This window comes from Prionailurus viverrinus, chromosome C2 (assembly GCF_022837055.1).
Source record: "Prionailurus viverrinus isolate Anna chromosome C2, UM_Priviv_1.0, whole genome shotgun sequence".
NCBI classification, from domain to species: domain Eukaryota; kingdom Metazoa; phylum Chordata; class Mammalia; order Carnivora; family Felidae; genus Prionailurus; species Prionailurus viverrinus.
The window spans coordinates 76,190,048-76,215,734 of NC_062569.1; the positions used below are offsets into that span (position 1 = coordinate 76,190,048).

General features: G+C 53.6%; 3 protein-coding genes across 18 annotated transcripts in view; 2 read left to right on the forward strand and 1 right to left on the reverse strand.

The window, feature by feature from the left end:
* Positions 1 to 2,260: 2,260 nt before the first annotated feature.
* VWA5B2 (von Willebrand factor A domain containing 5B2) lies at positions 2,261 to 14,393 on the forward strand. Of its 12 annotated transcripts, none has more exons than XM_047875396.1 (21): positions 2,261 to 2,547; positions 3,060 to 3,090; positions 3,239 to 3,448; positions 3,534 to 3,704; positions 5,596 to 5,815; positions 5,995 to 6,152; positions 6,677 to 6,808; positions 7,025 to 7,149; positions 7,548 to 7,703; positions 8,091 to 8,237; positions 8,316 to 8,524; positions 8,617 to 8,728; positions 9,234 to 9,419; positions 10,385 to 10,556; positions 10,647 to 10,963; positions 11,457 to 11,646; positions 11,749 to 12,102; positions 12,871 to 13,008; positions 13,099 to 13,179; positions 13,259 to 13,482; positions 13,569 to 14,393. In XM_047875396.1, the coding sequence occupies exons 3-21, from the start codon at positions 3,310 to 3,312 to the stop codon at positions 14,115 to 14,117; spliced, it is 3,780 nt and encodes a 1,259-aa protein (XP_047731352.1). In that variant the 5' UTR covers positions 2,261 to 2,547; positions 3,060 to 3,090; positions 3,239 to 3,309; the 3' UTR covers positions 14,118 to 14,393. The 12 variants fall into 12 exon arrangements, with proteins under 12 accessions (XP_047731352.1, XP_047731341.1, XP_047731351.1 ...); XM_047875397.1 differs by lacking the exon at positions 3,060 to 3,090 and adding an exon at positions 2,829 to 2,900 and having other exon boundaries at positions 2,337 to 2,430; XM_047875385.1 differs by lacking the exon at positions 3,060 to 3,090 and having other exon boundaries at positions 2,261 to 2,900; positions 3,303 to 3,448.
* An 82-nt stretch (positions 14,394 to 14,475) lies between these two features.
* On the reverse strand, positions 14,476 to 19,857 carry ALG3 (ALG3 alpha-1,3- mannosyltransferase). 4 transcript variants are annotated; one of them, XM_047875398.1, is made up of 9 exons: positions 19,632 to 19,857; positions 17,604 to 17,703; positions 17,371 to 17,518; positions 17,103 to 17,263; positions 16,511 to 16,631; positions 15,875 to 16,080; positions 15,654 to 15,730; positions 14,867 to 15,011; positions 14,476 to 14,726 (listed from the first exon to the last, which is right to left on the reverse strand). In XM_047875398.1, the coding sequence occupies exons 1-9, from the start codon at positions 19,825 to 19,827 to the stop codon at positions 14,564 to 14,566; spliced, it is 1,317 nt and encodes a 438-aa protein (XP_047731354.1). In that variant the 5' UTR covers positions 19,828 to 19,857; the 3' UTR covers positions 14,476 to 14,563. The 4 variants fall into 4 exon arrangements, with proteins under 4 accessions (XP_047731354.1, XP_047731355.1, XP_047731357.1 ...); XM_047875399.1 differs by having other exon boundaries at positions 19,669 to 19,839; XM_047875401.1 differs by lacking the exon at positions 15,875 to 16,080 and having other exon boundaries at positions 14,867 to 15,009; positions 15,632 to 15,730.
* A 662-nt stretch (positions 19,858 to 20,519) lies between these two features.
* Positions 20,520 to 25,687, forward strand: part of LOC125175102 (EEF1AKMT4-ECE2 readthrough transcript protein) — a 32,039-nt gene continuing 26,871 nt past the window's right edge. The window contains exon 1 of one of the 2 annotated variants that reach the window (XM_047875403.1): positions 20,520 to 20,785. In XM_047875403.1, coding sequence (XP_047731359.1) covers positions 20,590 to 20,785 — 196 coding nt within the window. In that variant the 5' untranslated portion in view covers positions 20,520 to 20,589. The remainder of the gene's footprint in view (positions 20,786 to 25,687) is intronic. The other variant, XM_047875402.1, reaches the window with a different exon arrangement.

A 25,687-nucleotide genomic window follows, 5' to 3' on the forward strand; every position in this document is an offset into this window, starting at 1 on the left:
ATATCCAGGACATCTCTCTAACGCAGCACTCATCTTGATCTACGGTAACTGTGTATTTGCCTTTTTCACTAAGTGGGAGCCTTTCAAGGCAGAGGCTATGCCTTTTTAGTTCTCTTTACTCCTTCCCCTATGCCTTGCACATGGCAGACCACTCAAGCTCTGTGCCATTCCTTAGCTCTGCCAAGGACCTCCTCCACCTCCTGGAACCTGGTTCTGGGGCCCTCCAGGAATGTGCTGTCCTTTCCTGTCCTCAGCTGCCTGTCATACTGCAGCCCCACTACCAAAGCACCTCCCAGCTGGGCCTCAGAGACCCTCTTACTACCCCTACAGATCCGCCTCCTCAGGGATTCCCGGCAGCCTTCAATGTCCTGCCCTATCCTGCAGGATGCTTTACCCCTCTTGCCTTCTTGATGAGCTTGCCTCAACTAAGACAGCTTTCCAGCAGGATCTCAGGGCTGGTCCAGCTTCTCAGCAAAGCTTGGCTTCCACCAATGTGTTGTCTAATCTTTGACAGGGACCACTTCCTGGGAGACTGTCTTACATCTAAGACCTCCTCAGAACCTAAAACAAGGACCTCTTTTTCCTTTTTTGTATATTTAAGTCTCCCTAATGACTACTCTCTGCAGCTTCATGTTTGGCCTGCAGATCACATGTAGCTCTTGGTCCATTTGCACAAAAACACCAATGGCGAGGTGGCCACTGCCTGGATTTCCATGGAGACCTCAGGGCCAGGCTGGTCCTGGCTGGAGACCTGGGTCCCCTGGAGGGAAAATCAGCCCACTCACCATCCACTGTTTCTCTCCTAAGCCTGTAAGAGGGATCCTAACTCAGAATGAGTCAGGGGGCAGGTTCAGCAGGGAAGGGAAGGGAGGAATCAATGGAACTATAGTTCAGATGGTGTGGAAGGAACAAGTTTGGGACTCAGCTGGAGCTCCCTGTAAGCTGGATCTTTCATTGCAATTTTGTCTATGCTTCCTGTATTGTCCTTGTGAATTTTCACCCTTGAAGTTCCCTGGGAAAAGGCCAAGCTATCTCTACCACACTAAGTGGTTTGAGCAAGAGAAAGGGTTGGGGTTGAGGGCTCAAGTGGTCAAGGAGGCAAGGGATCCTCCTGGGTGGGGTCAGTATGATGATAGTGACAGGAATCAGAAGGATGGAGTAAATGGGGAGGGGCAAGAACCCTAAGTCTGTCTTGAAAGCCCACTTCCACCCCCTCACCACCCCCAGTTCTCCTCAAAGCTCTTTTTGCAGAGTCTGAGTGTGACCTCTGCAAGAAAGCTTGCATGGGTGACTCCCAAACATGATTACATCCCCAGAGCTCCCAGACTCTCCCTCGGGAATCCTGGGGGAGGTTTTACAGACTTCCCTAATCTTTGGCACCATAACACTGTCAAGCCGCATGAAAGTTCTGCCAATAACAAGGGACCTGTTTATACTCAGGGATATTTTCTCCTGCAGGTGCTGCAGTGATGGGGGTGGGGTGAGGGGAGTCACTGTTACGATGGGGCAGTCTCAAGCCAAGGGAAGCCGCTACAGGCTGGAAGGCCTCATTTCTAAGACTGTGGGCAGCTGAAGGTAGTAGGACGTTATAAGCCTGAGGGGCTGATGTTGCCTACTCTCCGCATCCGCAGGAAAGGTGGGAAAGATAGTACTGCAGCGATGGGAATGTTGGCTGCTTGGGGGTGGGCGGAACTCGCTGCAGTGTTGGGGGACCCCTACTTGGAGTGAGTGGTCACTGAAGTGATCAGGCAAGCAGAAGATAGCTGCAGGGATGGGGGCAGATTTCTGCACCGATGAAAGAGCACTTTGCAAAGAAAAAGGGCTGGCTTTGGGGGGCGGGGGGAGGGGTCCTGCGGTGATGAAGCACTGGGTTCGCTGCAGTGATGAGAGACGGTCACTGCACTGACGAAAAGCCTAGCCAGGGCGGGAAGTGGGGTGATACTGGAATAGCTGGGGTCGCTGCAGTGCTGGGGGGGGGGGGGTGCAGACTGAGCCCTCTGCTGCACTTGCAGAACGTTTCACTTCCTGAAGGACAGAAAGGGTGGGGCTTTGTAGGCCTGAGTCCCTCATCTACCGGGGCCTGTGCGGCGGCGGGGACGCGGTCCCCGCACTGCGGTGCCCGATCTAGCTGGAGCGGCCGGGGTTTGCGCGGAGGCCGCACCGCGCCCGAAGCGGGGGCGGAGGGGCCAGCAGCAGCCCCGCCGCAGCGGCAGGCGGGGCCGGGGCGGGCTGAAGGGGCGGCCTTCCCGAGAGGGGGCGGGACCAGCACCCGCAGAGCCGACGCCCCTGCGCGGACCCAGATCGGCCGCAGCGGGAGTCTGGCGCGGGTGCCGCGCAGGGTGCCCGGACTGCGTGCGGCCCGAAGCGCGGAGGCGGACCTACCCACCGTGGTCCAGTTGTGGCGCCCAGAACTCCGCAGAGGACGCGACCGTGAGGCTGGGGCTGCCCGCGGGGAGGGGGACGACCCCTAGACCCTGCCTGCCGCATCCCGACAGCTCGGCTGTGGGGCCGCCCACTCTAGGATCAGTTCTGCCAGGGTGGGGAGAGGTGGGTGCCCTAGACGGATTCCGAGCAATCCCCCTGCCCGGACACCTCTCCCGGTCTTGCATCCTAAAGACCCCCTCCTGGCGCTTCCCTGTCTCGTTCTTCCCACCCAACCCCCTCCACTCCGGCCTGCAGCCCCTCTCAGCGCTCCAGTCAGGTGAGGCGCTGGAGAGGGAAAGACTACGGTCCTTCTGCTCCCCCTCCCACCCCGCCCCTGCTGTCCCTCGCTGGGCTGGGGACACCCAGGAGGATGCTGGCCCTTTAAACCCTTGCTCCTCACCCAGAGCTGCTTCTATCTCGCCACCCGCGCCACTTCCGACAGCTGGCAGCCGCGGGGAGCCCCGGGGGGCCGGCAGGTACGGGGGCGGCGGCGAGGCCTGGGAGCGGGTGGTGGAACAGCTGTGACCCCCTCCCCCATTCCTACCCTCCGTCCCCGGAGGAGCCGGCGGCGGGAGTGCTGGGCGCTTGGAGCGCCAGTTAATCATTAACCCTCCGCTCCCCGGCTCCCGGAGCAGCCCGGAGCCGCGCTCCGCCCCGGCTTCCCAGGTAACCCGCGAGGATGCCCATCACGCGATCCCCCTCTTCCCTCCCCTCGCCACCTGTCCGCCGGGCGGGAGCCCCCGGCTCAGCCCCGCCGCGCTCCTCGCTGCCCGGCGTCCCAGCGCCTGAGTTCGATTTTCCCGGCGGCTTTCAGGAGGGCGGGGTCGGGCGCCCGTGACCCCACCCTGCGGACCCCTTCATCGAGCCCCCTCCCCCAGGGGCGCCATGCCCGGCCTGTACTGCCCCTCCAGCTGGACGCCGCTGCCCCTGACTGACTCCTGGGTCCGGGCCTGCGCCAACGGCCCCTGTCTCAGCCTGCGGGCCCGGCTCACCTACCACAACCCGCAGCCGCAGCCGGTGGACGGTGAGGCCTGGGCGGGGCTCGGGGTGGCGGGGACAGGGGGCCGGGCGAGGTCCGACGTCACCTGTGCCCCCTGCCCCCGCCGCAGGCGTGTTTGTGTACCCGTTGGCGGAGGCCGAAGTGGTCTCGGGCTTCGAGGCGGAGGCGGCGGGACGGCGCGTCTCGTTCCAGCTGCAGAGCAGGCGACGCTCACAGGCCGCTTGCTGCCGCGCGCTGGGCCCCGGGTTGGGGGCCTCCACGCCCCGCCGCTGCGCGCAGGGTGAGTGCAGGGCGCCGTCGTCTCGCCCCGAAAGTCAGCCCCGCTCTGATTCCTGCACCCGCTCTGCGTCCCGTCCCTCCCCGCTCCCCCTCCAGCCGCTGATTTTTTCATTCATTGATTCATGGCTTTATTCAACAGTCGTGGACTAGGCACCTTACTTGCACCAGGTGCAGGGGCAAGGTGACCCAGGCCTGACGCGAGGTTCGCGGCCTGGGAGACAGACGCAGCAGGCGGTCCACACGTCTGTCTCCCGAGCTGGAGCATTAGCTCCCGAGCCTGGGACTGGGCTTTCTTTGGACATCTCTAAGCCCCAGCATCTCGCACAGAATGTGGCATAAGGAGGCTCAATGATTGCTGGGTGAAGGAGTGGAAGCCCATCCCTGTGCTAGGTTTTGTGGTTTGCACTTCATCCTTTCATTTATTTATTTGGACATTCATTTGATTCCTGCACATGGGATTTGCCATCCCCGTAAGAAAGACATAATCCAGTGGTGTTGAGAGTTGGTGTAGGTCCAGCAGACAGTGAGAGGCCAGAGTGAGCTCTGGGCTGAGGCCCCAGGAATGTTCCAGAAGGAAATGGAGCCAGCATGTGACCAAAAGGAAGAGTATGACTGGTGAAGTGGAGAGGAGGGAAAAGGCACTCCAGTAGGGGCGATGGTATAAGCAAAGGTTTGGAAGTAAACTGTACACAGTGATGGTAAATTAAATAAAACACCTCGTGTTTATAGCAATTTACAGTTCACAAAGTCCAGTCACTGGTATCACCTCATTTGAATCCAGAGAGGTATGTAATGCAACTATTGTTCTCTATCCTCCTTTTATAGGTGTGAAAATAATATAACAGCCTCTTATGTGTCAGATGCTATATACATTATCTCATTTATTTCTCACCACAGTCTCTGAGACACAATTATGACCCCCATTTCATGGATGAGAAAACGGAAGCTCCTTAAAACAGAAGAGTTACCCAAGGGCAGAATTAGAAGTCACACTCAAGACCTGATCCTGTGCTCTCTCCACTGTATCAGGCTGTCCCCAAGCCTTAGCTAGTTGGGATAGAAGCCCCCTTTTTCCTTCTTATCTCCCTGTCTTCTTTCCTTCCATCTTTTTCTTCCCTTCATTTATTCTGCAGGCATTTCTCTAAAGAATGTGTAAATGATTATTGTGGGGAGATGAAGCCAAGTAGGGCTATAAAGGTAGCCTGGAGCCAGACCATGTGAGGCCTTGACTGCCACTGCATACACGTGGCCATTTTTCCTTTAGTAGCAGCGACCCCCATGATTCCACCAGTCCCCAAATGAACCTAGGGGCGATGTAAAATGGTGTGCTTTGCATACCAGTACAGCTTTAAGTCCTCTAGCCAGCTTCCGAGCAGATTACAGCCAATGAACGCCTCTTGGGTAGAAAATTCTGAAGCCACTCCTCGTGGGCAGTGGGGAGCCCCTGACTGTTCATGAGCAAGGGATTTGTGAGCAGACTGGGTCCCAGGCTATGGGACATGTCAGCCCACAGGGAGGGTCCTGAGGAAGATGATACCCAAGGGTTGAATGGGCAGAGACAGGCAGGGGAATAAGGGCAGAGGGTATGGATCCCCTAGGATCTTGGGGGTGGTGTGGACATGTCCCTTCTCCTCAGCTCTCTAATAGCAGTGATGTCACTACTCCTTTTCCTGATGACAGCCAGATCCTTCTGCTATCATCCTACCTCTGCTTTGACCATCATTTGGCTCATGCCTCCATTCTGCATCACCAACACCTTAGCCCCATGTCCTTCTAACTTTGTGAAGTCCCCCTTGCCTAGGCTTCCCTGACTCAGTGACTGCTCCCATTTCCTATTTCCCCCATCTCTTCCGCTTCCAGCCCCTTCTGACCCCTTTTCTCACTCATCATAGGTCATCTTGTGTTGGATCTGGCCCAGGCCCGGTCCACACTGGTGCTGCCCACAGGCCTCATCAACGCGGCCGGCACCATGACAGTGACCCTGCGCAGCAGCCGGGAGTTGCCCTCAAGGCCTGATGGGGTGCTGCACGTGGCTCTGCCCTCTGTGCTCACCCCACTGGCCTCACCAGGCCCACCGGGGCCCCCCAGGCCTCCGGGGCTCTGTGACGACAGGTTGGGCCTATGGTGATTCTCTTCGTCCCTCCCTCGGCTTCTCTGGGTCTAGTGCGGGTGAGGGGGCTTTGGTAGGGTGCCCTGGGGGATGGACAGGGTGGGGAAGGGCTGGGCCATTCATCCAGAGGGGCTAGGGGCCTTGGTGGTGGGCCCGTGACCCTCCTCGCGCTCCCTTCCAGCCCTACCAGCTGCTTCGGGGTGGGCAGCCCTCAGGAGGAAGGGCTGGCCTGGGAGGAGCCAGCGGCCCCTCCGGATGTGTTCTCAGGCCCTGCCCGCTGCCCTGCCCCGTACACCTTCTCCTTCGAGATGCTGGTCACTGGGCCATGCCTGCTAGCAGGTGGGTGCCCCTCCTAGCATAGCTGACTAGGAAATAACAATTCAGGGCTCAGGACTGGGAGGAACACAGGAAAAAAAGAAAACAAGGACCTAAGTCTTAGGAATCTCCAGTTTTGGTAGGAGCATCCCCTGGACACTTCTACACAACACCCCCCCCCCCAGGTTCGTCAGTGTCATTTATTTATACCCCACTCCACTCACCAGTGGGAAGAAAGGGATTAAATTGAGACCAGTCCAAGTGATGAAGTGGAGTTTTCTTGTGTAAGAGGTGGGGGAGGATGCTAAATCAGCTGGCTGCTGTATAACTGATCAGCCAGAAACAGAGCTGGGAACCTACCTCTCAGCTCATGAAAGCAGGCAAAATCCCTCCCCTTGTCCATGCAGCCCTCTAGATTAGGCGCTAAGAGCTGAGCTGAATCAGTCATGATCCTTGCCCATACCACTGTTGTCTGGGAAGGTGATGTTTGTGCATTAGTACTGGCTTGGGGTGGGGTGATCATCTCTCCCTGCCTCTCCCTCCCTCAGGCCTGGAGAGCCCTTCTCATGCTCTGCGGGCAGATGCCCCACCTCATGCCAGCTCCGCAGCCACCATCTGTGTCACATTAGCAGAGGGCCACCACTGTGACCGGTCATTGGAGATCCTGCTGCACCCCAGTGGTGAGAGACTGGGACACACAGTGGGCCAGCTCTGACCTACTTCAGGACCACTTGGATACCATTTTTCAAGTATAGATTTCTGGCTCCCAAGCCTGGTGGATTGAGCCATCTGTGAGGGACGTGCTGGACTTGCAGGGTCCTCCTGGGACAGTGGGACTGAGCAATTGAGGTCCAGAGACAGGGACTTTCCTGACAACTATATCCCTTTTTCCTTAGAGCCCCACCAGCCACACCTGATGCTAGAGGCCGGCAGCCTGAGCTCAGCAGAATATGAGGCCCAGGTGAGGGCCCGCCGGGACTTCCAGAGGCTACAGAGAAGGGACAGTGATGGGGACCGGCAGGTATGGCTGCATGGGGTCCTGGCCTGGCCACTGACCTCTCACTACTGGCTGCATTTGTGCAGGAGGAACAGTTGGGCAGTTGTGTGTGTGGGGGGGGGGGGGGCTTTTAGCAGGACCTCTTAGTAGCTGCTAAGAGGGCAGCATCCCAGAGGGCTGATGAGTATTGTCCTAGGAGGGCCCATGCAAGTCTCCCTGGGGTGTGTCTCAAAGGATGGAAGCTAGGACTGATAGGCAGAGGACAGCCACCTGCCTCTGCCCTCGCCTTTATTCCAATGACTATAAAAAGGTGTTCCCTCTGAGTGTATTAGATAGAAAAAGGCCCAAGGGCTCGGTCCTGCTGCAAGCCCAGGCAAGAGTTTGCACTAGGGCACAGGATGACTTGGGGCTCTGATGATCAGGTGTGGTTCCTGCAACGACGCTTCCACAAGGACATCCTGTTAAACCCCGTGCTGGTGCTGAGCTTCTGCCCGGACCTGAGCTCTAAGCCTGGAAACCTGGGCACAGCCACACGGGAGCTTCTCTTCCTGCTGGATGGCAGCAGCATAGCGCACAAGGCCTGTGGGGCAGGGTGTGGGCGGGCCTGGGGGCTGGGTGGGGCAGTGGGTGTGAGGTGAGCTGGGGGCAGCCTCTCACAGATACATGTGCATGCGCACACACACACACACACACACACACACACACATCCCTCTCTTATTTGTACGTACATGTGTCTCTCCCAGATTCCAAAAGCCTCTCTTGCACATGAAGTTACCTAATCCCAAAACCAAGGGTTCCCATACCCCACCAGGGTCTCTCACACACTCAGTCTCCCTCACACTCCAGGTCTCCCTCATAGTCAATCTCAGACATGCAGGGCCTCTCCCACACCACCACTTCTAGCCCCTCATTTTCACACAGCATGGAAAAGGCAGGCAATCTGGAATCCCTACCACTGCCCACAGGACCTGTTTCATGCTGTCCTCCCTGGCCCTCCCCAGGATGCCATTGTTTTGGCTGTGAAGTCACTGCCACCACAAACGCTCATCAACCTGGCCATGTTTGGCACGTCGGTGCGGCCCCTCTTCCCAGAGAGCCGGTCTTGCAGTGATGTGAGTACAGTCCAGGGATTGGGGCCCAGTGAGAGTATATCAGCCTGGCGTGGCCCAAAGCATGCCTTTTCTTTCCAGGACACTGTGCAGCTGATCTGTGAGAACATTGAGACCCTGCAGGCTGAGAGTGGTCCCCCAGATGTGCTGGCTGCACTGAACTGGGCCATGGGGCAGCCCCAGCACAAGGCCCGCCCTCGGCAGCTCTTCCTCCTGACTGCTGCCTCGCCCGTGGCCGCTGCTACCCATCAAACCCTGGAGCTCATGAGGTGGCACAGGGGGGCAGCCAGGTATGGGGTGGGCTGAACTAGATGCCTAAGATTGACCCCCATTCCCAAGGGGCTCCTGAAGGTCACAGCTGCTTCCCTTCTTCCCTCATCAGGTGCTTCTCCTTTGGGCTGGGGCCTGCCTGCCACCAGCTGCTCCAGGGGCTGTCTGCCCTCAGCAGGGGCCAGGCCTACTTCCCAAGGCCTGGGGAGAGGCTGCAGCCCATGGTGAGCTTGAGCCTGAGCCCTGTTCCCTACTCCTAGAAGTCCTTCTCCCAAGTTACACTGAGCCTGAAACAGAACCCAGTCAAGTCACGGGGTCTCCTGGCACCCTCGATCAGGACTTCTCCTCCTCCATTCCAGTTCCTCCCCTCCTTTGAGACGCCAATCAGGGGAGGAGCTGCTGGTGACGCTATAGCATGCTGCAGGAGGCCAAAGGTGTGGGGGACGTGACCTCTGACCACCCCCCAAATCTCATTCTGTTTTGTCCTGGTACTGAGCCATATCCTCAATGAATCTTGCCTCATCCACAGGGCATGGCTCAGGCCAGGAGACAGACCAAACCCTTGCTTGTTCCTACCCCCAATCCTTCCCTTGACCCCAGCCTGACCCTGCTCCCCTCAGCCTAAGGGCTGGGCAGATGGCATCAGTGGAAGGGTAGCCTTCCTGCTCTGTGGGCCTCCTGCTCTGTGAGCTCTCTCTCCCATGTCTTCCTTCTGGCCACTCCTTACAGCTGGTGCAGGCTCTCCGGAAGGCACTGGAGCCTGCTTTGAGTGACATCTCTGTGGACTGGTTTGTGCCTGATGCGGTGGAGGCACTGCTGACCCCCCGGGAGATCCCAGCACTCTACCCTGGGGACCAGCTGCTCGGCTACTGCTCACTCTTCAGGGTGGATGGCTTCCGGTCCCGTGCCCCAGGGGTAGGCCTGGGCTGGGGTGTGGGTGGTAGGCCCGGGATGTCTAAAGTCCCTGCCTCTCTTCAAAACTCTTCTTCCACTCCCGGTGCCTCTCCCTGCCAAGCTCTTCCACTGCACTGTCGGCTTCCCCAGAGATCACACCGGGCACACCCAAGCGGCTGTAGTCTGCCCCCTTCATGAGGTCTTCCACTGAATTGTCCCATAAAGTGTTGCCCTTGGCTTTTGCCAAAGGTCACTAAAGCACACAGCCACGGAAAGCAGCTCTAGAATTTGCCGTGAAGGTTTTGTTGAAACTTTCTAGGTTCTTCACACAGTGCCCTAAGGAAAGAACCACCTGGATTATTTCCTGTAACATTCAGAAACAGAGCATAGTCTAGATGAAATCTCAGATCCCACCTCTAGTGTGTTCTAACCATTTGATTTTGGGCAAGTCACTTAACCTCTCTGAGCCCATTTCGTCATACTGATTTTTGTCACAGGGTTGTTGTAATTAGAGGTCACAACGTGCACACTCTTGGTAGGATACTTGACACATAGCAGGAGTTCAAGAAATGATTGTTGTTGCTGGTTCTCTAAAGTAGGCTCCACGCCCAACGTGGGGCTTGAACTCACAGCCCTGAGATCAAGAGTCACATGCTGTACTGACTGAGCCAGCCAGGCACCCTGAAATGATAGTTATTTTTATTATGAAAAGCTTTCTTTCTCTAAAAGAACTAAAGATGCGATATAATGGAGTGTTTGCCCTTTTGCCTGCCTGCCAGGAAGCTCAGGGCCAAGCCTGAAGCTCAGCCACAGCAGCTCTGTTAACCTTATGGTTAGCATGTATGCTTTTCCTTCCTTAGTACTAGGCTTTCATTTCTGGTTTATTAACTTTATTGCCTTTCGTGGTGAGACATCTTAAATCCTGTTTGGAAAGAGGTAGCATATAACTACAGTCGGTTTTTTCTCTAATGATTATCCCTCTCTAGGGCCAAGAACCCGGCTGGCAGAGCTTGGGAGGCTCCGTGTTCCCATCCCCAGAGGAGGCACCATCTGCCACCAGTCCTGGCACTGAGCCCACTGGCACCTCGGAGCCGTTAGGAACGGGCACTGTGTCAGCAGAGCTGTCCAGCCCGTGGGCTGCTGGGGACTCAGAGCAGAGTGAGTACCTGGGTGTAGTGTGTGGCTGTGTTGGAGGAGGAGTGGGCCATGGGAGGGGCCACGGCTGGGATCCATTCTCTTGCCTCCCAGCAGGTACTGAGGCTTTGACAGACCCAGTCACAGACCCTGGACCCAATCCCTCCTCTGACACAGCCATATGGCGCCGCATCTTCCAGTCATCGTACATCCGGGAGCAGTATGTGCTCACTCACTGCTCTGCCAGCCCAGAGCCAGGTCCAGGCTCCACAGGCAGCAGTGAGTCCCCTGGCTCCCAGGGCCCTGGCTCTCCTGAGGGCACTGCTCCCCTGCATCCCCCTTCTCAGCAGGGCTGCCGCAGCCTGGCCTGGGGAGAACCTGCAGGCTCCCACTCCTGCCCCCTGCCTCTACCCCCAATGGCTCCAGTCAAGGTGAGAGTCAGTCTACCTCCATTCTATGTACCCAGCAAACGTTCATTGACCATCTGCTATATGCCATAAATTGTGCCGTGGTTACTATTAAGTCCAGCTGAAGAGATACATGGGTAAATCTACAATGATACCATGTGACATACAGTGGTGAACACAGGGACATAGTATTATGGGGAGAGTCAGAATCAAGATGACTAACACTGTTTGAGGGAGTCAGGAAAGCAAGAGTCACGTCTGGAAGAATAAGTAGAAGTTAGCCAGGCAAAGAGGAAGAAGACATGAACAAAAACAGAGACAAACAACAACCTCAAGTGAGAAATCAGACATGGAGTGAGATGGCACTGGGAAGGGGGCCAGAGGCCTTGAGTTTGGCCTTGCTCCTAAGGGTGGTGAGCAGCCATCCAGTTTCAGACAAAGGGGTACGTGGCCATGCATGTGTGATGGCCAGGAGCCCTGCATTCCTTGACCAGTGGACCACACTTCTTATGTGCAGCCTGGGGCCTTGAGTGCTGAGGTGCTGGGTCGTCGACGCAGAGCAGCTCTGGCTGGCCGGAGCCTCTCATCTCCCCCAGGCCAGGTGAACCCAGTCCCTGGCCGTCCCCGGCACCCCTCTCTGGGCATAGCACCAGATGGGCCAGGCCCTGAGTCAGGGCAGCAGCTGGGACAGGGCCTGGATGACTCAGGTAAGGGTTGGATGGGGAGCTGGGTTCTGACACCAAGGAGGTCCTGAGAAGTAGGGCAGAGGGTACCACCCCGCCCCTGCCTTCATTGCTGTCTCTCTCCAGGAAATCTGCTCTCCCCGGCCCCCATGGACTGGGACATGCTGATGGAACCCCCCTTCTTATTCACAGCTATGCCCCACAACGGGGAATCAGCCTCTCCAGCAGTGGAACTGCCTCCTCAGGCTCCACGCTGCCACGTGGTGATCCGAGCCCTGTGTGGGGAGCAGCCTATGTGCTGGGAGGTGGGTGTTGGGCTAGAGACACTATGGGGACCTAGTGATGGCTCACTGCCTCCGTCACCCCCTCAAAGAGAAAGTGCTTGGGACCAAGCACTCCATCGGCTGACAGCAGCCTCCGTGGTCCGGGACAATGAGCAGCTGGCTCTCCGTGGAGGGGCTGAGGCCATGGCTGACCAAGGTGAGTTGCTGGTGGGCCTGGGCAGGACCCAAGGAGCCTGTATGGGGCAGCGAATGACAGAGGTATAGGTCTATGTGTCTGGTCACTATATACCTCATCTTGTTCACAATTTGAGGTGGCTCACTCACCTCAAAAATAATAAACAGGGTAATGGAATAATAAAAGAAAGTGGAGAATCAGGTTAAAGATGCACTCGATGTTCTGTGCCCTTGTGAGCATGGGTCCCCAAATTGGCAAGCTTCCTAGCAGCCAGCACAGAGCGAAACGTGATCTTGTTAATGACTCACAGTGCCCATAACATAAAAACAAATCTGCCATTCAGGAAGAATATTAACATCAAATAGTTAAAATTTCAGTTTTTCAGTTGCACTCCCACACTTCAAGTGCTTGACACTGACATGTGACTAGTGGCTGTCATACTGGATCACGCACACCTAGAACACTACCTTCACTGCACGAAGTTCTATTGGACAGTGCTGAATGAGTGGACAGGAAAGGCACCACAGTCAGTGCTTCCTTTGGGTGCTGTACAGAATGTTCAATTTCTGGGTGGCCGGAGGGTCCAGTCTTGCTAGGAGCTGAGGGTTCAGCCTAACCACTTGCCAAAGTTGGGCAGTCTGACCTGGCCCCAAGAAGGAACTCTGTTCAAAAGTGGACAGAGGGAGAAGCAATGGGGAACACTGAGATTTTTCTCTAAAGCCCCCTGTAGGAGGGGGCTGGGGGAAGTGCAGCTTCTCCCGTTCAGCATCCAGCTCCTTGCTTTCACAGGCCATGCCCGGAGGTCCTGGCTCCGAGCCCTTCAGACGAGCAAGGTCAGCTCTGCCCCTTCCTGCTTCACCTGCCCCGTAGCTGTGGATGCTACCACCAGGGAGGTCCTACCCTCGGCCCTGCAGGTGCGGAGCTCAGGTAGAGTCCCTCCTGGGTGACCTCTCAGGTGCTGGCCCTCACTTCGCTGGCCCCCCTCCTGGTTTACCCCCATCTCCTGTGCCCTTACAGAGCTAGCTGAGCCCCTAAGCACTTCTGCCTCTCAAGGCCAACTAGATGCAACTCCTCTGCCTACAGCTGTCCACGCTAAAGGTAACACTCAAAGCTGGGGCAAGGGCAAGGAGCTATGAGGCTTAGGGACTACCAATGGCACTGACTGGCTCCATTGCAGGACTTCAGGGAGGCTCTGTGGTAGGTGGCTGGAACCCAGACCAAAATGGCAACTCCAAGTCAGTCACCAGAAGTCCTCATCGCCTGCCCCCCCAGCCTCCCTCTAGGCTCAGCCTGGGCGGTGGGAGGGCCAGAGGCTCTGACAGCCACAGACCCTGCAGCACCAACCGGGGCCAGGCTGGCGACAGCAACAGTAAAGGCAGTGACCACGACTACTTGCCCTTGGTGAGGACTCGGGAGGTGGAGGGTGGTGCTGCCAGGGCCAGGGCACTGTCTCAGCTCACTTCTCCCCCCACCTCCTCTCTCCTCAGGTGCGGCTGCAGGAGGCACCTGGCTCCTTCCGCCTAGACGCACCCTTCTGTGCAGCAGTACACATCCCTCGGGAGCGCCTGTGCCGCGCTTCGCCCTTTGCTGCGCACCGCGCCAGCCTCAGCCCCACCTCGGCCTCCTCTCCCTGGGCACTTCTGGGGCCTGGTGTTGGCCAGGGTGACAGTGCCACGGCCTCCTGCAGCCCGTCCCCCAGCTCAGGCTCTGAGGGTCCAGGCCAGGTGGACAGCGGACGGGGTTCAGACACTGAGGCCTCAGAGGGTACAGAAGGGCCCGGAGGTGCGGACCTGCGGGGCCGGACCTGGGCCACCGCCGTGGCACTCGCCTGGCTGGAGCACCGCTGCGCTGCTGCCTTCGGCGAGTGGGAACTGGCAGCAGCTAAAGCTGACTGTTGGCTACGGGCCCAGCACCTACCTGATGGTCTTGACCTAGCTGCCCTCAAAGCTGCAGCCCGGGGTCTCTTCCTGCTGCTGCGCCACTGGGACCAGAACCTGCAGCTACACCTGCTGTGCTACAGCCCTGCAAACATGTGAGGGCTGCCCACTGCTCTGGCTGGCGCTGCCCAACACACTCAAGTCACTGCCACCGGGGCCGGCTTCTCGGTACTGGGAGGGGCAGGCCGGTATCCACCTGACCCCTACTGCTTCTCATCCCCTTCCCAGAACCCCCCTGCCCTCACAGAAAGTGCCTGCCTGTGCTCTCTCCCACTCCTCCCATCCCATGCCTCTTCCCCTCTGAGCTCTGTGCAGTGTGGTGGAAGGGTAGAGAGCCACAGTCCCCAAATCCTATGCAATAAAGTGCCTCTTAAGACTGCCCAAGTGAGTTCTTCATCTGCAGTGTGCATGCCCCTCACGGCTTGGTGTAGGCACCTCCATGTAGGCTGCACAGCAGTGGGCTTGGTAAGGTTTATTGGGAAAGGCATAGAGTCTATCCCCATCCAGGGTCCTAAGAGTGGACTGGAGGGGAAGGGAAGTAGATCTCAGTGGGCTTTCTTGCTGTGCTGGATGCTCCTGGGGAACGGCTGGGGGCCCAGCCAGAGCTGCAGCAGGATGACAGCATGGCATATGTGCAGGGCGGCAGAGCTGCAGGATGTAGAGGGGTATGTGTTCCAGGAGAGCTCAATGAGGCCCAGCACCAGCAACCTGGAGAGGAGAAAAAAGCTCAGGTTTTGCCCAGTTTCTAGACCTGCAGCCCCGTAGCTCGCTCCCAACCCTCCACAGTCAGCCTTGCGACGAGGAACTCCCTAGCCCTTCCCACTCGCCCAGGGTGTCCCAGCCAGTACCTGAGCAGATGTGTAAGCCAGCGTGCAGGCGTGGCCCACAGGAGGTAGGGCAGTGTGTGGAAATACCAGACGTAGAACTGGTAGTGGAGGGAGCGGCTGAAGCAGATGCCAATGAAGTTGGAGGTGAAGAGGGTAGAGATGATCTGTATGCAGTGGTCAAGGCCAAGGGCAGGAGCAGAAGGGGCAGGAACTGGGATGGGGGGGAAGAGGAGGAGGGGAGAGGGAGGTTCCAAAGCAAAGGGGCAAAGGTTTTGGGGTCAGATAGCCCCCTGGCTCTGCCATTCCGAGATGCATACTTCTGGACGAATTTTTTAACTTCTCCAGACCTGTTCCTCAATCTAATGTGGAGACAGTAATACTGGGGCCATAAGGCCCAGGGAGTTTAAATCCATCACTTACAAGCTGTGTGACCTAGGTAAATTACCTAAACTCCTCAATGCCCTGATTTTGTCATCTCTAAAATGAGAATAAAACAAATAAACAAACAAAACCCTCCCTATTTCAGAGTCTCTGGTGAGCTTTACATGTTAGAATGTATGTAAATCTCTTAGCACACCAGGCAGAGTGAGTACTCATAATGGTAAATCAAATAATATTTAAGATTAAGAATAAAATACACTTAAATACATAAAGTGCTCTCCTCCATGAACAGGGCCTGCAGCTATTACTGGCACCTCCTCCCCCCCCCCCCCCCCCCCCCAGGTCACCAGGCACCAGGGCTAACAGACCAGGACCCCAACTGTACCTGGAGAGGGCAAGACTTACCTTCTCATGATTTAAAGGATATGATTGGGTGTGAGGGGCTGTGGTGGAACCTTCCTTTTGGAGGGATCCTTCAACAGCGACAGGATACTTTCCCCCGTCCTGGGGAGAAGCCATTCAAACATTTATCAAGCCCCCATCCTAGGCCAAACTCTAGATTCACCCCCCATGAACTTCACGTCTCCCCCAAGCAGGCCTTATACTCCTTGCCCCAACTTGACCCGTGACACTGCTCCCCTTTCTCACCTGTGCCACTTGCAAAGGGCAAAGAGCAAGAGCAGGGTGAGGTGGGCGGCCAACAATGCCAGGTGGAAGGCACGATGCAAGAAGAGGGCCTCAGGCAGGAAGCGCCAGTTTACTGTCCAGCGGAAGAGAAACTGGCGGCCAAGGTCAAAGGAACGGGACAGGTAGCCAATGGGGTTCTCCAGAAGGAAGGGCAGGCCCAGCACAACCTGACGATATGTGTGATGTCAGCAGAGCTGCCCAGGCTCAAGTCCAGCCTTCATGCTAATCACCAAGGGGAGTGGACAGAGGGTGTAGGTCTCAGAGGTTCTCAAATTCCCACCAGGAATAGCAGGAAAGCCAGCCTCCTCATCGAGACCAGAGTCTGGGGCCAAAGAAGCTGAGAAGGCAGGTAATAACAGTGCTTTAAGTTTAGATTCACCAAGTCATAAATGGGCAGAATGAGAGAGACCCTCAGAAACCATATAGTTCAACACCCTTATTTTATAGCTAATAAAAGTAAAGCCCAGAGGTAACGGTTGCCTAGTCCAAAATCAACTCCAAAACCCTGTCTGTTAGCTCTGAGGAAGTCTCAACGATGGAAGAAGGCCAGAGAATGGCCCCCTCTTCATTAGAAAGGGGAAGGGGTGGAAAGGGTACCTGAAGGACAGCACAGATGCCCAGCTTGGGGAGGGCTCCACGGAAGCCAAATTGCATGAGGAGAAGAAATAGTAACCCAGGGGCGAAGAGTAGCACGTTCATCTTCACAGAGACTGCCAGGCTAGGGTAGGGAAGGGAGAGAAAGGGTGGAGATCAGCTCCAAGGCCATGTATCCCACCCACACCCACATAGCAACTCCTCCCCTCCCCTGCCACTAAGCTCTGGGAAGGGGTCCACCCTTAAAACTGCTGGAAAAAGGATAAACCAGCCTGGGAGAAGACTGAGGGTAAGGAGCAGATATCAAGCCTCTATAACCAGACTGAGCCAGCAAATACATATTTACAGTATTCAGAATGTGCAAGGGCCAACTCCAACAACAGATGCTGTCTAGAGGGAACAGAGGCTAGGAACAGGGTATATGTTCTTGAGGGGTGGGGCGGAGACTTTCTACAGATCCTAGACTTGTCTAGTGGGACCCTGACTGACCCATATATTGTCTGGTTACTCCCTTACTCCCTCCGCTGCAGAAAACTGGGGGAGGAAATGATGGAAATACAGAGTAAGAGAGGGGGGAGAAGGAAGGGGTAGTGACCTGAAACAGCAGCAGCCCCAGCCCCAGCGCTGGGCCAGCAAGAGGTTGATACTGAGGAAGAGCAGCGCCATGGCCACTGGGTCATTGAAGAGCCGCAGCACAAAGATGGAGTGGACACGGTAAGAGGCACAGCACATGAAGAAAAAGACGAAGGGAGGTACCTGAGAAGTGAGACAATGGAGAACAAGGTCAGCTCACCAACCCTGAGCCATCCCAACTCCCCAGCACAGCCAGCTGGGGCCGCCTGTTCCTGGTAGCATGGACTCACCTTGCAGGTCTGGTGGTAGATCAAGAAGACAAGCAGCAAGGTGGCCAGGTAGAGCACAGCAAAGATGTGCTGGGCCATGCGGATGTCAGTGCCCCTGCCAGTGGCGTAATACAGCCCCATAAAGATGTACACAAAGCCAGCTGGGTACCTGAAAGAGGAGTCTGGTTCAGGCTATTCAGCCTGGTATCCAGTCGGCCCCTCATGTCCTCACGGAACCTGCTATCCCCACTCACACAAGAGGTCCAGTGTCACCCTGCAGTTGGGTATAGTCATAGGTGCCATTGATGACGCCCTCCACCTGGGCCATGTAGGCCTTCCAGTCAATCTCTGTATCTGGAAAAGGACAGAAATGGTGTGGTTACTTCTAAGTTCAGAACTTGTCTGCCCCCCCACACATCCACCCATCAAAACAGAGTCCCAGGGGCGCCTGGGTGGCTCAGTCGGTTGAGCTTCCAACTTCAGCTCAGGTCATGATCTCGCGGTTCGTGAGTTCGAGCCCCGTGTCGGGCTCTGGGCTGACAGCTCAGAGCCTGGAGCCTGCTTCGGATTCTGTGTCTCCTGCTCTCTACCCCTCCCCAGCTTGCACTCTGGCTTTCTCAAAAAATAAATAAACAATTAAAAAATTTAAAAAACAAAACAAAACACAGAGTTCCGGCTCATTCCCAGGACTTCTATCACAACTCTTATCTAACCGCCTACCTGACATTCTCTGGGTGAACCCAATCATCTGCAACTTGTCTGTAATTGAACACAACCATCCATTCCAAATCTGCTCCCCTTCCTAGGTTCCATGAATGGCACCATCAACCTCCCAGCTGCCTAGGTCACAAACCTGGGTAACATCTCTGACACTTCCTTCTTTCTTATTTCCAACACCCAATCACCAAATCCTGCCTATTCTTCATCCTACATGACTCTACTATCTCATCCTCTTCTGCTATTACATATTCAAATTTGGACCGAACACAATTTCTAGCCTCAATGATGCAACAACTTCGTAATTCGTTTCCCAGCTTCCACTTTCACCCCACAACATATTTCCCACCCTCCAACCAGAAAGTGCTTCCTATAATAGAAATCATGTTAGATCTCTCTGCTTAAAACCCTTCGATGATTCCTCAAGGCTCTTAAAGACCAAACTCTATTATTCCCATTTTTAGAAGAGGAACCTATGAATTAATGAGGTTAAGTGACTCGTTCAAGATCAGTGAGCTAGGAAGGGTAGAAATGAGATTAGAACTCCATGAGGTCCTAAATTCTTAACCACCATGCTAATTATCTCCTTAACACAACTTACAGACTGCTTCAGGATCTGGTCTCAACTTCTGCAATCTCCTCTCTCACTACCACCTGAACTTGATTTCTATCTATTCCAGCTCTAAAAACATTCAGTTTCTCAAAGGAAGCCGACTCTCTTTTGACTGAACATTTTAGTTACAGGGCTCTGCCTGCCTAGAGTGCTCTTTCTCCTCCCTTTTTCTCTATTTCCTCAACTGGCTAGCTCTTAACCTTTCAAGGGGGACTCTAGAAAGCCTTCCTTAACTCAAGTCTGATGTAAGTGCCCTTTTGTGTCCTTTATGGTACCCTTACTACTATAAGGAGTATGATGCACAGTAATTTTCTGCTAACTCACTTTTGTCCAAGCTCACACATCTAAATAGGGAATGTGTCTACGTTTTCCACCACTGTACCCTTGGCACCTAGTAGTGTTAAGCATGTAATAAACATGCAATAAATATGTGCTGAATTAATCATCTTTAGCAAGAAAGCTTTCATTCAGCCCAGTATCTAGATTCAGCCTGGAAAGGAGCCCCCAATAAGACCAAAAGGACTCAAGTGGTCACAGATTGCCATTATTGACAAACGACTTTTGAGACTTCAGAAGTGAACAGATGAGAAAATTGAGACCCCACAGGGGAAGGGACATGTCCAACACCACAGAGGCATGAAGGAGCAGCAGTACATTAACTCGGACCCAAATCTTTGATTGATTTCTAGGCTGGTTTATTTTCTTAACCTGGCAGGCTGTATGTTCAGGGCAGAGGGCCAATCTCTGGGGTCGCCCCTTCCATCATGGGGGAGGGATTAAGATAGGGTTTGGTTTTCTGTGGAGCAGGCTTGGCACCTGGGTAAAAATTACGGTCTCCAATTGAAGACTGCTTGGATTTGAGGGCTAGATTTCAGCTCCGAATCTGGGTCCCAGTTTAAGTAGGGGGTTCGGGTCCCTCTCCCTACCCTCCCCTCCTCCTCGGCGCACTCACATGCCACCCTGTGAATGACCCAGAAGGTGATGCCCACCTCCGCCAGGCAGAGGCAGGCGGCCACCAGCAGCGTGTAGCGCGGCTCCAGCAGCAGCAGGCGCCGCTCTTGCCAGGCGCGCCGCAGCCATTGTCCGCAGGATCCCGCCGTTCGAGCTAAGGGACCTCCCCGGCCGCGTTTCCGTAGGCCTGCCGCCATCTTGACGGTGCGTCGCTCGTATTGGCCCGCCACCCCGGAAGCCCAACCCTTCTGCACTTAGGTTCCGCTCCCCACGCCGGCCATCCCAACCGACTGATAGCTAACCAGTTTCCAGTGTCCTATTTACTCCACTAAAATTTACTTCTTCCACCTCTTTCCTGATGGACTTCACATTCCATTTGTGCAGGAACAATCTCACTCCTCCGTACATACTTGATTCTGGGCACACAGGTGCTAAAATAGATGCAACAGAAAAGCAACATTCCTGTTCGTGTCCTCCCCCACTTGGCATCACACTTCGTCTGTGTTTCATGCCAGTCTCTCCTGGAGAACAAGACCTGTGTCCGCGCCCCTCCCGCCTCCTCTGTGAGCCTTTAGGGTGCTCAAAACTGGATAGAAATGAATCTTTCATTCACTTTCAGACTTCTTAATTGAAGGAGCCGGACAAACTGAAATGAAAGAAGCCGTGATGAGCCGAGTGAGTCTGATACTAGTATGAGTTTGGCTCTCAGAAGTGAGGGCGCAGTGCAGTTGGAGGATTCAAGTTCTGAACCTTGTAATTTTTCCTACCCGGAGTATTCTTCAAAGAGCGCTTACTAGAGAACGGAAGTTCCACGTGTTTATGTTGAGCAACTGCAGGTGGTGGGCGGAGACACAAGGGCCACGCCCCCTGAATGCTACCATCCTGATTGGCTACATAGGGGCGCCAAGCCCAGTCTAGAGGTGCGGGCTGTGTGTCCTGGCGGTTCTGCAGCTGCAGGCATGGCCTCTCCAGGGGCCCCAGCACCCCCGCCCGAGATACCAGAGCAGAACTGCTGGTACCGTGAGGTCCAGTACTGGGACCAGCGCTACCGGAATGCGGCTGACTCTGCCCCTTACGAGTGGTTCGGGGACTTCTCCTCCTTCCGTGCACTCCTAGAGCCGGAGCTGCGGCCCGAAGACCGTATCCTCGTGCTAGGTGGGTAGTCCTGGTGCTGCGCAGCCGAGGTGGAACTGGCTGAACCCGTCCTGTCCCGGCCTGGCCCTGTCCGCTTTTCTCGAGTCTGTTTGTCCCTCTCGGAGGACACCCAAGTGGGAGCCAAGATCCAGTACCTTCAGAATCTCGGTAGTCTTTAGCCAGGGCGACGGGGGTCAAGAGATTCCTGGTTCAAGGGCCCCGTGGAGGAAGATAGTCTCTCTCTGAGTTTGGTAGGTGTCCTAGGACCCTGTCCCGGTCTCTCGAGAGGCAGCCTCGAGCACTCGAGAGCTCAGAGGACCTAGTTCAAGTCCCAACGCTAGTTGGCTGTATGATTTAGGATAAGTTGTGAACTCGTTCTGAGCTTCAAAATCACTTCTAGAAATGGAACTGCGAGCTCAAGTCGGATAAGGCACGTTCAGGCACCTCGAGCACGATGCCTAGCGTTTATCTGTTAGGGCCAATGGGCACCGGAAGCCACTGTCATCTAGAGACTTTTCTTCATTCTCGAGCCCTAACTGAAAGTTGGTCCTAATCCCCAAGTGCAGTGAGGACGAGGACAGCGCCTTCTGAGGTCGGAGGGGAGATTGCAGCCAAGATTGGTGTGATTCTCCAACCACGAACGTTCAAATGCAGGGATTCAAGGTCGGGCTCTGAGAGGTCCAGCTGCACCCTCAGGGTTCTCTCCCACTGCCAGCCTTGGGGGTTCCAGTGAAGTTTGAGCAACGGGTTTCCTTCCAATTATAGTTTTGATTTTGGTATTTGTAAAAGTATGTTTATATTTATATGAAATATTCTTATATATGAGACATCTATAATACAGTATGTGTAAGATATAAATAATCTGTGTTTGTATACCCTACTCAATTTGAGAAATAGAACATTCCTAGGACTAGAAAGGAAGTATAACTTAGTCCTTACGAACTTGGACCCTGGAGGTAGTTAACTCTTCGCTTATGTAGTCTTAACCGTGGAAATCATGGACAGAAGCATAGAATCTTAAGCTGTGGAATCATGGACAAAAAACACCTAAATTTCTGCACCTTCATTTTCTCAGCCTTAAAAAAATGAGTACTTACTTACTGGGTTTTTAAGATAATTGAATATGAAAGCTATCTAGAACAATACCTGGCAAAATAAAAGGCCCCATGTATATTTAAGGTTTTCTGTGTGGTCCCCCAAACCCCTTTTCCCCAGAGGTAAAAATTCTCTTGAGTTGTGTGCTTTTTTTTTTTTTAATTTTTTTTTAACGTTTATTTATTTTTGAGACAGAGAGAGACAGAGCATGAACAGGGGAGGGGCAGAGAGAGAGGGAGACACGGAATCAGAAGCAGGCTCCAGGCTCTGAGCCATCAGCCCAGAGCCCGACGCGGGGCTCGAACTCCCGGACCGCGAGATCGTGACCTGGGCTGAAGTCGGACGTCTAACCGACTGAGCCACCCAGGCGCCCCGAGTTGTGTGCTTTTAAACCATTGTATTTGTTTATAAATTTACTGTAGATCTATGTTTTTCAAGCTTTAGTGTCCATCAAAATCACCTGGAAAGCTGAACCCCCCCGGCCCCCTGAGATTCTAATTCCGGGGATGGTCTAAGGTGGGTCTTGGGATTCTGTAGTTTCAGCAGACCCACAGCTGATTCTCATGCTGGTGATTCACAGAATAACACTGCCTTAATATCTGCTTGACTGGGAGGTTGCCTTTTCTTGGTAGAGGGGAGAAAAGTCTCAAAATCATAGAGGAAAACTTTCTAGGCAAGATTCTCAAAATCTAAGAACAGGACCCACAACTTGGGAGTACCCTATGGAACATTCCACCTTGGCAAACATAAGTTGAGCACCTGGTAGATGTTAGGGAATGTGCTGGGCCCTTTTTCACTTATTTAGTCCTCATGACGACCCATAGAAGTGAGTGATAATTATTAGAAGACTTACTCTAGGTTAGGGGTTGATAAACTTTTTCTGAAAATGGCCAAGTAGTAAATACCATAGGCTTTGTGGACTATTTAGTTTCTGTCATAGCTGCTCAGTACTGCCACCGACAATACATAAGTAAATGATACATAATAGCTGTGTAGCAGTAAAACTTTATAAAAACAGGTGGCAAGCTAGATTTAGTGACCTTTGCTCTAGGTCATTGTCTCAAGTTGGGTTCTCTAGAAGCAAATCTAAGACTCATCTTAGGATTCATGTCCTAGTCATTTATTAGGCATGTGCTTGAAGGAGAAATTGATAAGAGAGTGAGGGAAGAGGGAAGGGGGAAAGGCTAAGGAGGATTGGGATCATAGGCAGTTTCCCTGAGAGTAGTTTCAGCCTAAAGTGTCAGAAACCCAAACTGTCAGAACACAGGCCAAGACCTAGAAACACTCCAAAGGGATCTAGTCAGAGCACTGACAGTGCCTACTACTGTCATGCAGCAAGTAAGTGGTGAAGTAAGAGAGCCATTGGACTCCAGAGCTTCTATTTCTCTTGCTGCACAACACAGATGGGCATAGAGAGGCATCTAGAACTCTGTTCAAACTGATAAAAACATTGTGAATTACAACCTAAAGGTCCTACTGATACAGGCAAAGTTGGGATGTCATTACTGAAGGTGAGTAGACCTCTTGAGACAGTTTAGCATAGTGGTTTAATAGCTCTGGTTCTGGTGTGAGACAGTCCTGTATCCGGATTCTGGCTCAACCACTGACTGTGTGACCTTAGGATCAAGTTCGTTATCCACTTTGGGCCGCCTCATTTTCCCCATTGAGAACATGTAATGGTGATTATGGTTATCTTCTATCTGGAGCTACCTTGAAGATGACCTGAGATAATTCTTACAAAGTGCTTAGCATAGAACCCTATGTTTAATGACTGTTAGTTATAATTATAATTATTATTGAAAATGGGAGTCAGAAATTGTGAAAATTGTGTGTCTTCTACCCATGGCTAGAATATCTTCGTGGTGGATGCAGGCATATGGCTTTCCCAGCTTTGCCAGTGTCACACAACTCTGATTCTCCTTGCTTGACTCTGTGCTTATAGGAATCTTTTGATCATAATTCGGCTTCAGTTTATATTTCTGTATAGAGAAAAGGGACTGACCAGGATTGACAGCCTTCTCAGTCCCTATGATGGTTATTTTTCCTATTATAAGTTAGTGAATTGGTATTTTGGCTTATACATCTGTCTCTTGGTGCTGGGATAGGATCCACATAGCTCTGGGCTCCCATGTGATGGGTTCTTGGATGTGGCACATTTCTCCAGGGCTCTGCTTCCCTAAAGCCTCATCCAGGAAAGCAATGGCCTTCCCAAGACCCTTCTCTTAGTTGCTAGCCTCCAATCACTGAGGCAGCAGGACCAGGAATCGCTGCTTTGTAAGTATGATTTGGTTTGTGGTCAGGTTTTGTTCTCTCTTCATCCTTGGACGAATTTCTCCTGGAAGATGCCATTCTTGTACCATGGGGGACAAAGAAAGGAAATTTGGGTTCGTCCACAGTTGGGCAGAGCTCTATGGGCATATGAGGTCAGATGTGGGGTGGTGAAGAGTTTGTGGGTCAGAGAATCCAGTGGGAATTTAGCCTGAACTGACTTAGGGTCTCTTGTTCATCCACCCTCACCTCTGATTCCATGCAGTGTATCTCTCTGGGCTTGTAGTTCCAGTGTGGAAAAACACACACTGGGTTTTCCTAGGCAAAATAGTATTCTTCCTCAGCTGTAGGGCCTGAGGAGGGACATAGGAAGGGGCAGCTGAGGACCAGCCAGCAGCCTCTCAGTGCCCTGTCCAGGTGCCAAACCCTACTAGATTAGGGCTATCTTAACAGCTGATCCTGTAATCCTCTTAGGGAGGCAAATGAGGATTAAAGGCAATCTAATCCCAAGAGCTGTGGGTCAACCAGAACTGCCATCCAGCTCCATTTTCAGGCTGAGACTGACCACAAGAGGGCCTGGAAGAGGCCCACATACCTTCAAAGGAAGTCACACCTATGCTTTGGGTCCACATCTTGTCCTCTAACTTCTGTCCCATCTCTCACCATACTCTGCCCTCTGGGACTGCTTTCCAGGTACTTCCCACCAGAGTGTTAGGCTTCTTCAAGACTCTGGTTGGTTATCACCTTCTCTGAAAGCCTTGGCTGACCCACCAGAGGTGGGGACAGGAGCCATCCTATGTGTTTTCGCACACTGTCCCTATTGCAACTCGCTTCGCATTATATGGCAGTTGCCTGAATACACATCTTTTCCTCCCACTAGAGCATGAGCTACCTGTTCATCTGCAGAACCAAATATGTAGTGCTCAATACATTAAGGAATTACAAGGAATCCACTCCACTGTGTGTCCCCACCGAGTTCCTCCACACTTGTTAATTCTGCCTGGGAAACCAAAGTAGGATACTAACCCCTAATGTGAAGTCTGATATCCTCAGACTGTGAGGGCTGATATCCTCAAAGGTTCTCTGAGAGGTTAGGGACTGGGATAATACTAACACTATCCAAATAATGTTATGGTTCCAATGATGCCAGTATTATCCCCATTCTGTCTATGAGGAAACTGAGGCTCAGAGTTGAATGACTTGCCATGGCTGTGTGACCAGAGGTAGCAGAATCTAGATCTTTGAACTCTGAAGTTCAGAGCTTCAGAGCTCCTGCAGCTACTCTCCAGCTGTTTTTTTTTTTGTTTTTGTTTTTTTTTTTTTTTTTTTATGTTTGTTTATATTTGAGAGAGACAGAGTGTGAGCCCGGGAGGAGAAGAGAGAGGGAGACACAGAATCTGAAGCAGGCTCCAGGCTCTGAGTTGTCAGCACAGAGCCTGATGCAGGGCTCGAACCCACGAACTGTGAGATCATGACCTAAGCTGAAGTTGGATGCTTAACCAACTGAGCCACCAAGGCACCCCTTAGTTTTTAAATTTAGTGTATCACATCCTGCATGTA

Excerpts from the sequence above, each read along its gene's own strand:
- VWA5B2 (XM_047875385.1), top strand. The coding sequence starts at position 3,310 with ATGCCCGGCCTGTACTGCCCCTCCAGCTGGACGCCGCTGCCCCTGACT. Across the intron at positions 8,729-9,233 it reads GGGAGAGGCTGCAGCCCATG|CTGGTGCAGGCTCTCCGGAA; the intron begins GTGAGCTTGAGC and ends CACTCCTTACAG. Across the intron at positions 13,483-13,568 it reads ACCACGACTACTTGCCCTTG|GTGCGGCTGCAGGAGGCACC; the intron begins GTGAGGACTCGG and ends CTCTCTCCTCAG.
- ALG3 (XM_047875398.1), bottom strand. The coding sequence starts at position 19,827 with ATGGCGGCAGGCCTACGGAAACGCGGCCGGGGAGGTCCCTTAGCTCGA. Across the intron at positions 15,731-15,874 it reads GCCCTTTGCAAGTGGCACAG|GACGGGGGAAAGTATCCTGT; the intron begins GTGAGAAAGGGG and ends GCTTCTCCCCAG. Across the intron at positions 14,727-14,866 it reads TGGCTTACACATCTGCTCAG|GTTGCTGGTGCTGGGCCTCA; the intron begins GTACTGGCTGGG and ends TCTCCTCTCCAG.